Genomic DNA, 16,985 nt, shown 5'->3' with positions numbered 1-16,985 from the left:
CAATGTAAATGCCACAATAAGAGTTTATATATTTAGTTAAACAGTCTTGAGCGGTTGTACCTTACTCGCATATGAATCCTTTCAGGCAAAACAACTTTATAAGAGGCTGTTTTTTAAATATTTCCAAATTTTAATATTTTGGATGTAGATTTCAGTGTCTAAGAGACTGCATCATGGTATCTGCCACCACAGCATCAACTTAGGAAAGTAAAGCATCCTGCAGTTGCCTGGGTTCTGTTTTATTTTGTTTTTTTTTCTGCAGTAATTGAACAATTCCATTGGGATTTTTCTACTTGGAAAAAAATCCTTTGGTATAATCAGAGAAGACGTCACCAAGTTGCCAACAATTTAGTGTAAACATTCCTGTCGTTACCTATCTCAGAACTTTCTTTGTTTTCTCGGTTTGTATAACAGTCTTCACCCAGTGTCTGTTATTATTGAGTAGGGGAAGCCAGTGAATTCAGAGTTCAGCGTACCATGACTAGGGTTCCTTGAAAGCTTACTCAAATAGATTCTGGAGGACTAGAGTCTAACTTGAGTAATTAGGAGGGTTTTGTGTGGAAGAACCAGATATCTGGTTTTTGTATTTCTGTTAAGGGTTAGGTTAAGGATTTGCAGCTATATGAAAAGAAGGGAATGTCACCTGCAACTTGTGCAGTGGCATTGATTTGGGGCTTTTCAGCAGCAGCCTTTACCTTCCTGCATTGAATGCCAGATTTGTAATTAGGGAGGTGGTTTCTTTTTACCTGCTCTCAAACTGGTAAGAATGGAAATAGGTTGAGACGATGAGTCACAATTAAATCATTTGTGTCTATGGTCATGGGCCAGAAGAGGCAGCTTTGAAGCACTGAGCTGAGTTCCGTTTTGATCCATTTTAACCTGAAATGTTGAATACATGGCAGAGATGCTATCCGCTGTTTTTCAGAAGTGAGATTTCATTTGAATTGAGTGGTATATCCTGAAATTTATCAGTGTGACGGTTTCAGTGCATTCATGTACCTGTGTTCTCTTTTTGAAGATGAAGGTTCAGATAAAATCTCTGGGGAGGGGACCGCAGAGTCAGAAGTAGCAGGGACAATTTTACTTTTCATTTTATAGCCATTTATTTCTAGATGAATTTTTTACCATGTGTGCATGTTTCTGTTTTAATTTATATGCTTCTTGAAAATAAAATTTCTTTTGACTAGGAAGAGGAGAAAGAGAAATGACAATGATTTATGAATCTTTATGATTCATAAAGTGTTTACCATTTAACTTCCTTCAGAGTCCCTCAAGAAGGTGGAGACTGGACCTTTGGTATTTTCCTTTTCTGGATGGGTGGGCAGCTAAGCCTTTGGCTGTCCAAATATGTACGGCAAGGCCTGTGCTTCTAGTTCTTCTTTATCTTATGTAGCAGAACATAAAAGTCATACTCCCTTTTCTTCTGCAGTGGAAATTTTGCTCAGCCGACAAAAGAAAGCTGAACTTCTAAAGAAGATGACCGATGTGGCTGTTCGAATGTCAGAGGAGCAATTGGTTGAGCTTAGAGCTGATATCAAGGTAAAACTTCCTTCTCCTTTCTGCCTTTCTTCTTATCCTCGGGGACTAAAGTAGCAAATCTCCATAATTCATGGCCATATCTAATATATTGAACTCATGATCTTCCCTTCCTAAACCTGGCCCTCCTCCAGGTTCCCCTTCTCAGTAAGTAGTACTGTCATCTATCCAGTTGTCCAAGCTGGAAACCGTAGGAAATTTGTCCTTTTACTACATTAAATCTATCAACAGACCCTGACCGTTTGACCTTCTACTGAATCTCAAATCTGACCTTTTCTGTTCATCTCCACCACCACCATCACAGTCAAACTCTTGCTTGGTCTTCTGTAATGATAGCTCTTACCTGATTCCACCCATCCCCTTTGCCACTGCCTCACCCTCCCACCCTTCATCCCTGTTCCTCACACTACAGTAACCCCCTTCAAACTTTCCATTGCTTTTAGGATAAAGACTATAATCCTTAACACAGCCTGTAGGGCTTTGCATGACCTGGCTCTGCCACCATCTTCATTTCACACCATGCCCCCCTTGTCCTCTATACTCCAGCCATACTAGCTTTTCCTTCCCACGGATATATCCCGTTCCCTCCCACTAAAGGGCTACAGCACATGCCTTTCCATCTGTCCAAAACACTCTTCCCCCCACCCTACTCCCAGCACACAAATCACTCATGACTTACCTATCCTTCCTGATTTTCTTGTCATGTGCCCCTATTTTGTGCCTTCATAGCTCAGTTATAATTATATGTGTATTTCATTAATCTGTCTTCCCCACTAAACTGTGAATTTTACAGTGGCGGGAACTACTGTGTCTCCAGTGCCCATCACAGTGCCTTGGCACGTAGTAGGTGTTCAGTAAATATTTAAGTAGTTGGTTGATTGATTCTGACTTTTTAAGAGAAAAAATGAGCAATTTGAGTTGTTGATTATATTGTAATCTATTTATAAAGATTACCTGGGTTCAACACTCATACATTTTAAGTTCTTATAAAGAGCAGCATTTCTGAGACTAAGCATGGGAACCTGAGAGAGGTTGGGATATTCATGAGTGGTTGGGGATACTGGCATTCTCAATAATTGTTTATAAACTGTGAGCTATGTGAACAAGGGGAGTTGGCCTTCCCTACTCCTGAGCCCTTGACCTCTGCTTCTTCTGACACGTGACGTTTATTGCCGTATTTAAGAGGAACGCTTGCTCGGGAGGCTGTATAACAGCATCTGTAAAATGAAAACATCGATGGAAACCATCTGAGCCCTCACAGAGAGCCTTGTTACCATTCTGACCCAGTCTTCCACACAGATTGTGTCGTGTTATATTCTCTTACTCCTGCGCCATTGGACTCTATTGGGGGAAATAGCAAAACAATGCAAATTTTAAATGACCATTTTCTGATTAACTAAAACTATATTACTAAATTTTTTAGAAAGTCTTCTTCACATTAATGCCAGTCAGCCTCATTCACCTATCTGGAAGAAGCCGGAAACCCCTTTGGAATTAGATGAGAATTCTGGCTTTCACAGGCTTCATCTGTTCCCCTTCCCACGTGATTGAAAAGCTGCTAGAAATATTTCTGCAGGCTGACTAAGGATCTGTTTCTCTCCGCGTTTCCAGTGTACTGAAGTGGGTGCTGTGCAATTTAAATGTCTTATTTCCAGATCATTTTATTTCCGTCATTCCTGTTAAGTCTTTGGCTCAGCAAACCCTAGAATTTGTTTTGGAATTAATCTCAGACTGATATTACATGGCTGAAGGCCTTGTTACAGAGGTTCATGTGCTTTCCTAAGCCACAATATACTCTGAAGCTTTAAGACTTCAAGGCCCAGGCGTCATTTTATTTCTCCTTTCTCCTTCCCTTTTTACTGTTTCTAGATGCATCCCCAGGATTCTGATGCATTCGTTTCCACCCCTTGAAAATCCAGAGCAGAGTTGGACCACCCGCAGTTAGAGGACTACTCTGAGGAGTGTACTTCTTCTAGATTATATCTAGGCCGTTATCTTTTCTTTTTCATCTCCTTTTCATCTAAAAACATGATTTCAGGCTACCTTAGAAATTATTTATTGAAACAGACCCTTAGAAGCACTTTATTTTACTCCTGATGTGTTACTTTCTAGTCCCACAATTTCTACAATATAGTTGGTTTTTGACCCCAGGGCTTGGTTACTTCTCAGCTCAGTCTGCTTAAAAGTCTTAAATTACTTGCAGCGTAAACTCTTCTCATTTGCAAAGCTGACTTTTCACATGAATGATTTTCCATCTCAAGAAATTGTTCCTATTTCAAGGACTAACAAATCCTACTTTATAAAGAGATGAAGTGGGTTTCCTAAGGAAGTTCCTATTAAAGAACACCAACCATCTATTTAAATGGAACATTGTTGTAACTTATGAGCATTTTCGCTACCTCTGCTTCTGTATAAAATGGACCAATGTGGAGACCAAGTCAATAGTGGAAAGATAGCCCTCTGCTATAAATTCTCTCTCCTTTCTCTACAGTTTCTCTTGATCATACCTAAGTGACTTTGACCATCGTGTAGCATTTCATAAAGCTCCCAAAGAGACGTATCTTTGGGCTCTTAAGAAAATGACTGAATTTCATCAGTCACCCAGCATTGGTAATATATTGGTCTTTTAGTAAACTTTGAAGCAGTAAAGAGAAGACAGTTGAAAATAATTGTGTTTCATCTGTACACAGCAAGCTGTAGATTCCACGTGTGCCGCTTGTCTCACCCAGAGGCTTCTCTCTGTCCTTTCTCCAGCACTTTGTTAGTGAACGCAAATATGACGAGGATCTGGGACGAGTAGCCCGGTTCACCTGTGATGTGGAGACCCTAAAGAAGAACATTGATTCCTTCGGACAAGGTGAGATGGGGAGAGAGTCTCGGCCCTGAAGATGGTGAGGAGACCACCCCGCACGAATTAGAGACTGGAGTGTCGCTTGGCTTCTCCACTGAGTCTTCTTTAGTGCCCCTTGGGTTTTTGTTTGTTTGCTTGTTTTAATGAAAAGTAATTCTGAGACACTTAAGAAGTCAATGGATGCAGATGCCTTGAGCTCTGAGGATGGGTTTTTCCAGCTCCCTAAATCTGCAGTAATATTTTTTCATCGTTCTCTGTTGAGCTGAGAGGTGTGTGGCATGTAGCGTGAACTCTCTGGGGCTCAGGATCAGACCAAGTTAGAATCCTTGCTTCCACGCTAACCCCTCAGAACCTCATTTTACTCCTCTCCAAAATGGAGATAACAATCCCTGCCTTGCCTGGCACATAATAGGTACTTAAAAAATAGTTGGGAGGGAAGGGGGTGCCTCTAAGGTGGGAGTTTGTAATGACACATCAGTCAAACCCCAGGCTCTGCTCCTTTGTTCTTTTTATCTCAGTGTAAAAGTGAAATGCTGGGCCTAGGGCAGTGATTGTGAACTCAGCATTGGTCCAGGCTTAAAGCCAGAAAACAATCTAGGGGGTAGTTTTAAACCATTGAATTCTGACAAAATTTGAATTGAAAATATTAATATTTTTCAGCTAGATTGGTATTTTGAATTTGGGGTTATTCTTGCAGAAAGACCCTTGGAAGATACATATTTGTTGTAAAGACTAGTTCCAACATTCATATTTAACTAATCTTGATTATTTTTACCTTGCATCATTCAAATTTTTTTAAAAGGAGTTAGTTTTTTATTTACCTTTTTCTTTCTTTGTAAAGTCTGTGCTTCAGAATGTTCTTTGCATAGGAAACTGAACATATGGCCCATACTATTGTTCCTAGGCTTAGTCAGCTGCTGGAGCCACAGCCGGGAGTTGAGGTAGAAGGAAATGCCAAGAAGCCATTAGTTGGTGGAGGTGGGGGGGTGTTGTTGCTCTGATCTGAAACTATCCTCCTGTCTCAAGAGTTCCTTTACAAAGCATTGGGGATGTGCAGGGGGTGGAGGAAGAGGGCAGAAGGGGCATCTTCCTTCCTCTTACCTATTTTATAAGCTTTTCTTTACAACTACCGCGTAGACAGTTATCTTAAATTGCTCATTGAGAAATAGGGGAAACTTTACCCACTGTGTTCTTCTATCTTATGACCACATATTTCTCCTATTTCTGTTTCAGTGTCCCATCCAAAGAACAGCTATTCAACCAGACCCCGATGTGGCTCGGTTACATCTGTGTCCCTGAGTAGCCCGTGCGATGCCTCTGCTGCTCCCTCTTCCACCTGTGCCTCTGCTCCCAGCCTCACAAGTGCTAACAAGAAAAACTCGGCGCCAGGAGAGACTCCTGCAGCCGGAGCCGGCTCCAGTGGCCGGCCCTCCCAGCCTCATCGAGAGGTAACCGGCTTCCACACTGAGCACATTAGGAAGAAAGCTACCAGATTGTCACAGTTTAAATGCTGACAGCTCGATACATCACCTTCCTCTCTTTATTCCCATTCCACACCTATTTTGAATCCCTCCAGCCCGTTAGTTCCAGAGAAAGCATTTGGTATGTATGTTCCAAACCACCAGCCAGTTCAGATTTCCTGTTGCCAAGACTGCTGACTTTCTGATGTTGGCAGTGATCCCAGCTGCCGTAGGTAGTATTGCCCGGTAATTAGTCACGCGGGGAGTCGTGCACCCATCTCGAGGTAGACAAGCACTACAGGGCAGGTTCGCCAGAGCGCATCTGCTCCCTGGAAGCAGGGTGTGGGGCGTGTCAGGGAGAGAGGTGAGCCTGCTGGGCTCGGGAGCTCGCACTAGAAAGCTGAAGCATAATCCACAGTCTGTTTTCCTTGGTTTGAATAAGATACACAAGAGCAATCCAAGGCAGTGCTGTCAGTAATTCTTCAGAACTGGTATTACACTGGAATTGGAGGACAAAAATAAAATCCCATGCCATAAGCTTTCTGGGTTGTAATGTGAAAGATGTACTAAATGTCACAGCAGCATGATTTAATCTGTGGTTCATGATACATAGCAAAGCGGATCATAATGATCCTTATTTTATTATTCCAAATGTTCGTTATCTTTTCAAATGGCTTATGATCTGCAAAGTTCAGACATGTGATAAGATACTTGCCCAAGTGAGGGTCTGGAACAACCCAAAGAATGTTCTTTCTTCTTAGTGCTCAGCTAAAGAAAAGTGAACTCCTCTTCAGCGGAGAAGAGCCTGGGATGAAAGGTGGGGGGAAAGTAGTGCAAGACATTAATTCTGATGTAGGGGCTGCGTTGGATTGACCGACAGAATTCTGAGAGTCTTGAGAGAACTGAGTCCCAACCATGGGATACCTCAATTTTGCTCTCAGATACTCTTATAAACTGAACTGGAGAAAGTGGGTGCCATAATGCCAGAGTGCTTTGAACATCATATTCTTTTATCCTTAGGTATTGCCGGGGAACAGACGAGGAGGACAAGGCTACAGGCCACAAGGCCAAAAGTCCAATGACCACACGAACCAAGGGCGACGTGACAGTGTGGGTCATTACCGAAATAGTTCATGGTACTCATCTGGTTCCAGATATCAGGGTGCGCCACCCCAGGCCCCAGGAAACACAATGAATGGGGCCAGGCTTACTGCGCAGGGACCAGTGGAACTGGAGCCAGCATGGAGCCCCGGCCACCCAAGCTCTCGTTCAAAAAAGGGGCTCCCCCAGCGCAAACCCAGAACCTCTCAGCCGGAAGCCGTGAACTCTTGAGGGAAATTCCAGTTGGCCTCTCTCTGTCCCACATGATTCACCTTGGTAACTGGACTTTAGGAAACTTATAGTTGGATTTATTAACAAAAAGAAGTTTACGCATATCACTTTTTATGCCATTCTAAATATTTTTGGTTTCTTCTCTTCTCATTTCCTCTTTACCATTTTTGGAGAGGAAGCTCTCTTCTCCCTTGACCTTTCGTGAGGATATGGATTGGTTCTGATTGGTCATTTCCACCAGGAATCATAGGCAACTGTTGCCGAGTTTCTCAATGGTAAGCAGTGTTCTTCTCAGTGCCCCAGGCCTTTCAGTTGCCCAAAGAGGCCGTCCTCAGCAGCCCTACCGTCAGGATCCCGGGAGGAGACAGAGCATACTGTTGCCTTTCCCGTCTAAGCAGAAGCCACACATGCCTGTCAGGTTCCCTCTGAACAGCAGTGTAACCAGGAGAGGCAACGAGGGGCTTGCGTATTGCACTGAGTTAGCCAGAGAAGAGGAAATTTAATTGGTGAAAAGGAGGGAACACTAGGAAACATTCGAGATCTGCCTCTGCTCCCGGAACCTGCCTGAGATTGACACTCAGATCAGGGTCTCAGTCTCCTGCTTGGCACCATGTCTTGACTTGCAGTTTCTTCAAAATGTCCAAATTCGTGTTTCCTATTACCTTAGACTGCAAACCAGTCTAGGGAAGTCTATGGGAAAGTAGCATTTAATTAAAGGGAAAAAAAGTATTTCTTTGTTTCAATGTTTGAAGATTTTTGTTGTTGTTCTCCCTCTTTCCTGAATCCTATTCTGATCCTGAACAAAATTTATAGCAATATAATTAGTGTTAATCTGTTACCCATCCAAAAATTGCTGCAATCTTTATAGTTGAATAAATAAAAACAACTGCGTCAGTGTTCCCACATTTATTTCACACCAGCAAGTGGCTTCGTTTTACTCTGTTTTTCTTTGGGCCTCAGGGGTAAAAGTCATTCGGACAGCTTGTTCGGGGCTGAAATGAAGGTGTCTGATTCCTAAGTCATTTGTCCACCACTTAGCTTCCAAACCAAATTAAAATGTGGAAGCCAGGATGAGCGAATGCAGCTGTTGCTTGCGGGAAAGGAGTCACGGGATAGGGAAGGGTGACTTTCCAAAGGAGAGCTTACCAGCTTAGGAAAACCACAGCACCCCTCTCCATGCCTGTCCCTTGATGGGTAGTGAATGTGACAGTATAATTGAGCTCCTGCATGTAGCAGGTAGCATTGGTGCCAGACCCCTCCACCCCACCCCCACCCCCAGCACCTCCGATTTAATAACAGCCACGCTTTCTCTTTCTCTGAAGCCCAGACTGTAAGTGGCAGTGATGCAGAACTTAGTGCCTCAGGGCTTCCCCTGGCTCTTTGGCTGAAGCTGAGCTGCCAGGGTTCAGGTTGGTTGAACAGATTGAGAGCGAGCGAGCGTATGTGTCTTTCAGTAAAGAAAACAGTCAAGGAGTGCTGGGAAGCCATTTTCTAAGGTACTGATCCCCTGGTTTTGGGGAATTTGTCCAACAACACCTGTCATCAGCCTGCTGGGTGTCAGGAAAAAGCCCTGCTTTTCTGATTAATTGCTTACCTCTACTTTGTGGGAAATCCGGAGACTGAAGCGACCCTAGAGGGTTAGGAGGTCTGTCCCTGTAACAGGCAAGACCGTATTCACCCACCCGGACAGGTGGGAAGCCACTTGTTTATGAAAACTGACTTGAAGTTGAAATTAAAATCTCCTTATAGAAAAATATTTAAAGATTTCTTTCTATGACCATAAAAATTTTGAAAATTAGGAAGCTGTTTTCTACATTTTGTTTTTAATTACAAAAGTAGTATTTAAAATAGCAAATACTACAGAAACGTAAAAGGAAAAAAGTTAAAGTTTTCCAACCTTCCCACTCTATTCCTCAGGGGTAGTGACTGTTAATAATTTGGCATATATCCTTATAGACCGTTTTCAAAGCATTTATGTGCAAATATGCATGGATGTATAGGTTTTTAATTTTTTGTTTTGCTTTTATAAAAATCACACTATATGCATTCTATAATTCTTTTTAAAAATCATATGTCTAAACCATAATTCATTTAGATCTCATTCTGCTCCTAAATTTGCTAATTTGACTTTCTTCAGTGAAGAGAAGTTAGGTTTCTCTTAAGTTTGATGGGGAGGATAGCTCTGGGCTTTCCAGGGGAAGGGAGGCGCTGTACCCCTGGCACTCCCGCAGGCTGTTCAGAGAGATCCTACCATATTATCATTTTCCCTTCCGGTTCCATTTCCACCTAGGGATCATTGTCTTGCCCTTTCCCAGCCTGGAGATGGGACGGAAACTTCAGCTTGTTTAGCTCTGTCGGTTATGTGCCACTTGAGAGAAAAAATTTAACTTAGCATGGCTTCATTGTGAACATCAGATATTTCCTAGGCCCCTTCTTTATGGCAAGCCTTAAAAGTCACTTTTTTTTTTAAGGTTTTATTTTTCCTTTTTCTCCCAAAGCCCCCAGGTACATAGTTGTGGGTTTTTTGTTTTTTGTGTTTTTTTGAGGAAGATTAGCCCTGAGCTAACATCTGCTGCCAATCCTCCTCTTTTTGCTGAGGAAGACTGGCCCTGAGCTAACATCCATGCCCATCTTCCTCTACTTTATATGTGGGGCGCCTACCACAGCATGGCTTGCCAAGTGGTGCCATGTCCGCACCCGGGATCCAAACCGGCGAACCCTGGACCGCCAAAGCAGAATGTGCGAACTTAACGGCTGCGCCACCTGGCCGGCCCCTAGTTGTATATTTTTAGTTGTGAGTCCTTCTAGTTGTGGCATGTGGGATGCTGCCCCAGCATGGCCCGACGAGCGGTGCCATGTCCGTGCCCAGGATTCAAACCAGCGAAACCCTGGGCCACCAAAGAAGAGCGTGCAAATTAACCACTCAGCCACAGGGCCGGCCCTAAATTCACTTTTTAAAAAAGTAATACAGGCTAGTTTTTTTAAAAAGGTACAAAAGATACATGCTGGAAAGTAAAAAATCCTCCCCTACCTTGTCCCACTCCCCAGGAGAAATCTCTGAGTTTCTTGTATGTCTTTCCACAAGTTTTCTAAATCCAAACGTGCAATTATATTTTTCTTTCTTTTACATAGATGGGAATCATCCTCTGTGCATTCCTCTACAACTTGCTTTTTTCACTTGTCCTCTCTTTCGATAACTAGTTTTCATTTTGGTTTGGTTTGTTTTGTTTTTTTTCTTCCTTCCCCCCTACCCCCAAAGTCCCAGTACACAGTTGTGTATAGTTCTAAGTTCTTCTGGTTCTTCTGTGTGAGCTGCCACCACAGCATGGCTACTGACAGACGAGTGGTGTGGTTCCACACCTGGGAACCAAACCAAGGCCACTGACGTGGAGCTCACCGAACTTTAACCACTAGGCCATCAGGGCTGGCTCTAGTTTTTGTTTTGTTTTAAGAGGAATCAATATATATAAATGGTAAATACATATATATATATATAAACAGTTCAAAAGCATATATGATGAAAAATAAGCCTGTATCCCTCTCTGATCTATTTGTCCCCTCCCCAGGGGCAACCACTGTTAAGTTTCTTGTGCATCCCTCCGGAGATTTTCTATACGAGCACACATCTATCATAAGGATGGGTACCACTTAGACCTCTTTCCATGTCAGTATACGTAAATATACCTTGTTCTTTCTATGCATAGTATCCCATTGTATAAATTTATCATAATTAGTTTAACCAGTCCCTAGGTTTTTTGCTATTACAAGTAGTGCTGAAATGAGCATTTCATAATACCTATTTCGTTCCTCACTTGTGAGAGTACATCTTAGGATAAATTCCTAGGAGTGGAATTGCTCCTAGGAGTGGATCATGTAGTTATTGACAACAGACTCTTAAAGACACATGTGTTTAGACTCTCACCAACAGTGTTTGACGGTGCTTTGTACAGTTGCTGAGCTGGAAACTAAGGAGAGAGAGAGAAAGGTAACTAAAACACAGCCCTTCAAGGGGCTGATAAACTAGTCTGGGCAACTGAGACATACAGACAAAATAATCCAAGATAGTAGTGCTGCGTGAAAGAGCCACACTGTCTTCTGTGAGCAAGTGGAGGCAGCGCTGCTCCAAGGGCTGGTCCTTGGTTTAAACTAGAACCATGCCAAGAAGGGATCAGGCATTCATTCAGTGGTTTATAGATAGAGTGGCCTCATGTTTCAGAATCCCAAACCAGGGTACAGTCTTGTGAGTATGAATGTCTGGGGGAGAACAGGATAAACTAGGTTGGGAGTGACCTGGAAAAGCCGGGATGCACGGTAATCAATCTGTGAACTAAGCTGTACTTTTGGAGAAGGTCAGTGGAGTAATGTCTTGTCGCCCCTGGAAATGCTGCCGTTTGACCTGACAAAGGTTTCTCTTGCCTGATTGATAGGGTTCATGCCCCCTTCTTGTCCCACCTGGTGAGGATTACATCCATATGGCAGCACACTTCTTGGAAGAAACAGGTGTCCAAAACAGTATGTGTTTGGACGTCACCAGCTGATAGAAGGAGCTATTTTGTCACTGTTTTCGCCAGTTCAGAGAACCAGACTCTAATGCTGGTGGCCTGAACAATGTCCTGTGAAATCAGTCCAGCTGGACTGCTGGTTGCTTTAGCCACCTGAGCACATTCTTTCTTTCCGTCAAACATCAAGGTCCCTGCTGTGTGCTAGGCCCTATGCTGAGTTCTGGGGCAAAGATAAATGGTTCCAGCTCTTTCTTCAGCCACTCTGCAGGTGAAGGAAATAGAGCTCTTAACTCTTCCTTAAACTCTCGGAAGCTGGGCCTGGTGGCTGGGCAGTGTGGTAGAGGGAAAAGACACTGGCCTTTCAAGACATATACTTGGGTTTTAGCTCTAGCTTCACAACTTGGTAGCTATGTGACCTACTAACTTTGGCAAATGACTTAACATCTTCGAGCCTCTTCCTGAAGTATAAACTGGAGACAGTGGCAACGACATGGAGGGGTGAGAGGAGGCATCTAGGCAGCCGCTGCAGAACAATGCCGTGGCGTCTAAGCTAACACAGGACTAGTTGAGCATTCACTCACCACAGCTCCTGCGCTCTCCATCTCTCTTGCCCTGTTAAGAAGTGTGTGAAAGGCTTGCGCTGTCCCCAGCCATACAGACCTTAACCAAAAAACTAATGGTAGTTCAGTCCTCTGATTTTCCTTCTGTAGCTTTTCTCTGAGTGCATATCCCCCCAGCATGTGAGCTCTGCGCCCCTCTTGTCTGTCTGCCATGCCTGTTAGGAGCGCCCCCCAATCCCCAGTTTCTGAGCTCACTGGTGGGGCAGGCCCCAGGCTGCTGGTGCTGACCTGCGTGCACAGTCGCCAGCACAGCCGCATGCAGGAGGGAAGCTGCAGCTGGGACTTTCCCGGGGAGAGCCAGGGACCATTATTTCCGTACAGGTGCTGTGGGAGTTTATTACCTACTCTGCTACTCCTTCCCAAGGAGGAAACACTATCTGAAGATTTTTCTGGGTAAGGAAACTCACCCACCATCACCACCACCAGCACGACTGTTCTCCAGCCCGCCTGCCCGCCCCTTCACTGCCGTCAAAACAGCAGGAACAAATACCACCCACTGATTCCTCAGGGAAAAGTCAGGTCTCCTTTTTATGACTCTCTTCAACTTAACCCAGTTAGGCTTTCCCTGTAACTTGATGTCAAACAAACCCATTTTCTGGTGCTGCCAGAACACACAGACTGAGCCTCTCTTTCCTTTCAGACTCACTTCCTTGCCGGCTCCAGGCAGGTTTGGGGTAGAATGCCCTCGGGCAGGCAGGGCTACAGTCACCTGTAGTCTCCCCACCGGTATGAGGTCCACTTTGCGGTTCACGGTGGGCACTCACTACAGATCACCATCTGACCACTCACCAAAATGACCATACTGTCCCTCTTTTAATAGGCTGTCTCCCAGAGGACAGGACAGCACCCCGACAGCATGGCACAGGATCAAACATCTGTCAACCAAGTCAAATCTTGGTTCAAACCCAGTTCCTCCACTTACTAGCCATGCGATGTACAACTTTCTTTATCTGTAAATAAAACCGTGCACCTCCCAGGATTCCCTTGTTTGAAAGTTTATTGTGATTTACTCATATTCTAGCTAGGATCCTCCACTAAAAGAACGGGAATGGGGGGGCCGCTTACTGGAGGCCTCAGAGCATTCCAGAATATTCTGTTTGTTTTGGTGGGAATGGGGAACCTTCAGTGAGGCTTCATCTTGAGCTCATTTCCTAGGTTCCAGCACTCAGTGGGCTTTTTTTTTTTTGGTGAGGAAGATTGTCCCTGAGCATCTGTTAGCATCTGTTGCCAATCTTCCTCTTTTTGCTTGAGGAAGATTGTCCCTGAGCTGACATCTGTGCCAGTCGTCCTCTATTTTGTATGTGGGACACCACCATAGCATGGCTTGATGAGCAGTGTGTAGGTCCACGCCCAGGATCCCAACCTGCAAACCCCAGGCCACCCAAGCAAAGCGTGAACTGAGCCACTACGCCACTGGGTTGGCCCCTCAGGGGGACTTTTAATAACGAACGCAACCACTTACTAAGCTCATCTCAAACTCTCAACAATCCTTAGGGAAAGGGTCAGTTCACAAATGAAGGAAGTGATGCCCTGCCAGATTAACACCCACACCACCCCCATCTGTGCCAGAGGTCACCCAGCTAGTCAATGGCAGAGCTGGAATTCAAACCAGACTAGTCTGACTTGAAAGCCTGAGATTTTCGCACCACACAACACCCTGAGAAGCAGAGCCTGGCCACACTGGCTGAGAGAGCCAGGCTGGAGAGAGATGTGGGGACTTCCAGAAAGGAGGGTGGAGAGACTCACTCCCTTGCTGACTCCAGGGTTGCCTGCCCTCCAGCAGGGGGGCCTACAGTCAAGTGCAGCCTCCTCACCGCGTGAAGGCCAGATTGCTGTTCACAGAGAACACTCACCACGGGTCACCATCTGACCTCTCACCAAAATGGCCCTACTGTCGCCTTTTAACAGGCTGTTTACCAAAAGACAGGATAAAGCGCCCCAGCAGCATGGGAGAGGGGAGGGGCCCCTGGGCTCTGTTCCTCGACAGCCACCTGTTCCCACCCCCCTGTACGCAGCGACTGACTCCGCCTGCGCTTTCGGGGGGGAGGGGGAGATTTTTCCATCTTTTGTGTCTTGAGCCTTTTTTTCCTTGCCTTGCTCTTCCCTTCTCTCTCCCTGTTCCTTTTGTAGATAATACTCCCACAGGCCTCCCACGGCAGCTCCAAAACGCAGCCTCCTGAATTTCTTCTTGTTGACAATGGCTTTGAGCTGTCTCTGAACAGGACTCACCCTCAACCTTCCCCTCCCCATGACTCCCCAGCACTGAGGCCCTAGTGAGTCAGGAGTTGGGGGAAGGGGCCGGCCCTTTGGTGAATGGTTATCGGGTGCTCTGCTTCGGCGGCCCAGGGTTTCGCCAGTTCAAATACTGGGTGCAGACATGGCACCGTTCATCAAACCACGATGAGGCAGCATCCCACATTCCACAACTGGAAGGGCCCACAACCAAAAACACACAACTATGTACTGCAGGGCTTTGGAAGAAAAAGGAAAAATAAAATCTTAAAAAAAAAAAAAAAGAGTTGGGGGAAGCAGAGAGGAAAAGGAGATTACAGTAGGAGGACAGGTGCTCCCTGACCTCCGAGTGCGAGTGCCCTGCTCACTTTCCAACCCCTCCCCAGCCCCATCTTACTGTCTCCGTGGGCCCCAGCCCCTTGTGTATGTATTGGGATGGGGGGGCGGGGAGGAGGCAAGGAATTCATCCCTGAGAGCTGAGGGAACCTCTAGGTCAGGGCTAGCAGGAAGAGCTGAGGGACGAGGTGAAGAGGAAGAGAGAGGACAGTGGGCTGAGATCCTACGCCTGAAACTTATCTGGACAGAAAGGATACCTTTAAATCAGGCCTGACTAACTGTCTGCACCCCCACATACACACCTTCACACAAATTCTTTGGAGGGCAAGGGGGGAAGAGGTGTAAAGGCCAACGCAGACGGCAGTTTCATCCTAGGATAAAAAGAGCCATCACAACATTCAAGAAATGTTAGCATATTTCTTTTCCTGGAAGTGAGGACCAGGGCACCAAAACAGTGACAGGCACATTGTGCCTCGAACTGCTGGAGGAGGCAGTGCATCTTGGACAAGATGTTTAAGCTCCCTGCTTCCATGTTTTCATCTGCAAATCAGCAGTTACGACAGTAACCACGCCATAGGGTTATGATGAATTTTAATGGGATAATCCAAGTCAAGCACTTAGCACGTGCCTGGCACAAAGGTGACGCTCAATAAAAGTGAGCTCTTGTCATTCTTTGGAGCACCCCGTACATTCTGTCTACCCCCTGCTCACCCTGACCCAAGGCGTCTGGTTTAATTTAGTGTCCAAAACCAGCCTAGGCAGATGACCTGGAAGCCTCAAAGTCTGAACACCTGGGGCTTACAGGGGTGACTGGAGGACCACCCGGATCTTCTCACCTGAGGATCCATCTTTGTGAGCGCCCACCCAGCTAGCCTGGGGTTCTGTCTGGGTCCTCGTAGTGGGAGACAGCTATGCTGGAGTGAGGCTGACCCTGGACCTGGGGTTAGGATTTTCAGGATTGGAACCCTAACTCTGCCATTTACCAACTTGGTTACCTTGAGCGAGTCTTTCTCTCTCTCTCTCTCTCTAGCATCTGCCCTGCCTATTTCACAGGGCTCCTATAAAATTCAAAATCAGACAATAAACATTTACATGATGCAAATGTCACACACTGTTCTAGATCCTTTACTCATCTAGTCCTCCTAACAACCCTCTGACGTAGCTATTATCACCCCCATTTCACAAATGAGAAAAATTGAGTCAGAAGGAAAATCAGACAGCAGGTGCCATGGCTATATTCAAACCTAGGGAGCCTGGTTCCCAGGCTGGTGGGTGCTTTCATCACAGCTTCTCCTGTCTCAAAGTGAGCTGACCCCTAAACTGTACTCTCCTTAGTGGAATGCTTGAACTTCGCCAGGAGGGGCATAGATGAGTGGCCAGGGGAGGGGACTTTGCAGCCCAAGACCCAGGTTGGGGTGTGTGTGTGGCGGGGGGGGGGGGGGGGGGGGGGGGCGGGGGGGCGGCTGTAGCGTGCTCTGCAGACTCCTTCGGGTCATTCTTCCTGGGAGCGGGATTCCAGGGTTCAGAGGACTAGGGGAGCGGGGCTCTTCCTCTCTTTCCTCCAAAGCACCGGCTCATTTTAATACAGGTGCCTGGAGCTTTGGCCCTCGTCGCTGATGAGGGGTGGGTGGAGCGGGGGACATTCTTTCTTTCCGATGCTGGTGACTGTGGATGTGTCTCCTAGAAGGGTGGGGGTGCTGAGCTACCCGCTTCTCTCGTTCAGGAACAAATTGCTGTTTTGGCCCCGGCGGCTCCCCTGGGCGCGGGCGGTAGCCGCGCTCGCTGGCAAACCGTGGGAGGGAGGAGGAGCGGCGCTGGCAGCGCAAGGCTGGGGACCGAAGCGGCGCGGGAGACGAGCAAGCGACGGCCGCCCCGGGCCGGGCTCCGCCCCGCCCCGCCCGGCCCCTCCTCCCCACCCCCTCACCCGAGAGGGTCCCTGCAGCCACCCCTCCCTCGGCAGCCCCCCTTTCAGCGCAGAGCTTAATTCTCTAGGAGTGAAGGGTGTGGGGGAGCAGAGCCTCGGTCCTCCTCACTCCCGGCTCGCAGGGACTCACCTGCGCAAGGTTGGGAAGTTTTTCCCAGCGTCTGACGTCTCCTGTCCCCTGTATTTGCGACC

The 16,985-nt window shown here is 46.2% G+C and overlaps 1 protein-coding gene across 1 annotated transcript in view; it reads left to right on the top strand.

Moving 5' to 3' along the window:
* SPATS2 (spermatogenesis associated serine rich 2) overlaps nt 1–8,070 on the top strand; it is a 133,371-nt gene extending 125,301 nt beyond the window's left edge. Inside the window, 6 exon segments of the mRNA XM_046671822.1 lie at nt 1,430–1,539; nt 4,291–4,393; nt 5,621–5,835; nt 6,868–7,036; nt 7,039–7,118; nt 7,120–8,070. Coding sequence (XP_046527778.1) covers nt 1,430–1,539; nt 4,291–4,393; nt 5,621–5,835; nt 6,868–7,036; nt 7,039–7,118; nt 7,120–7,179 — 737 coding nt within the window. The 3' untranslated portion in view covers nt 7,180–8,070.
* Nucleotides 8,071–16,985: the final 8,915 nt, after the last annotated feature.

Source organism: Equus quagga, chromosome 1, assembly GCF_021613505.1.
Source record: "Equus quagga isolate Etosha38 chromosome 1, UCLA_HA_Equagga_1.0, whole genome shotgun sequence".
In the NCBI taxonomy this organism is placed as follows: domain Eukaryota; kingdom Metazoa; phylum Chordata; class Mammalia; order Perissodactyla; family Equidae; genus Equus; species Equus quagga.
Note: the sequence above shows the minus strand (reverse complement) of the source record. Positions and strands in the feature narration are given on the sequence as shown.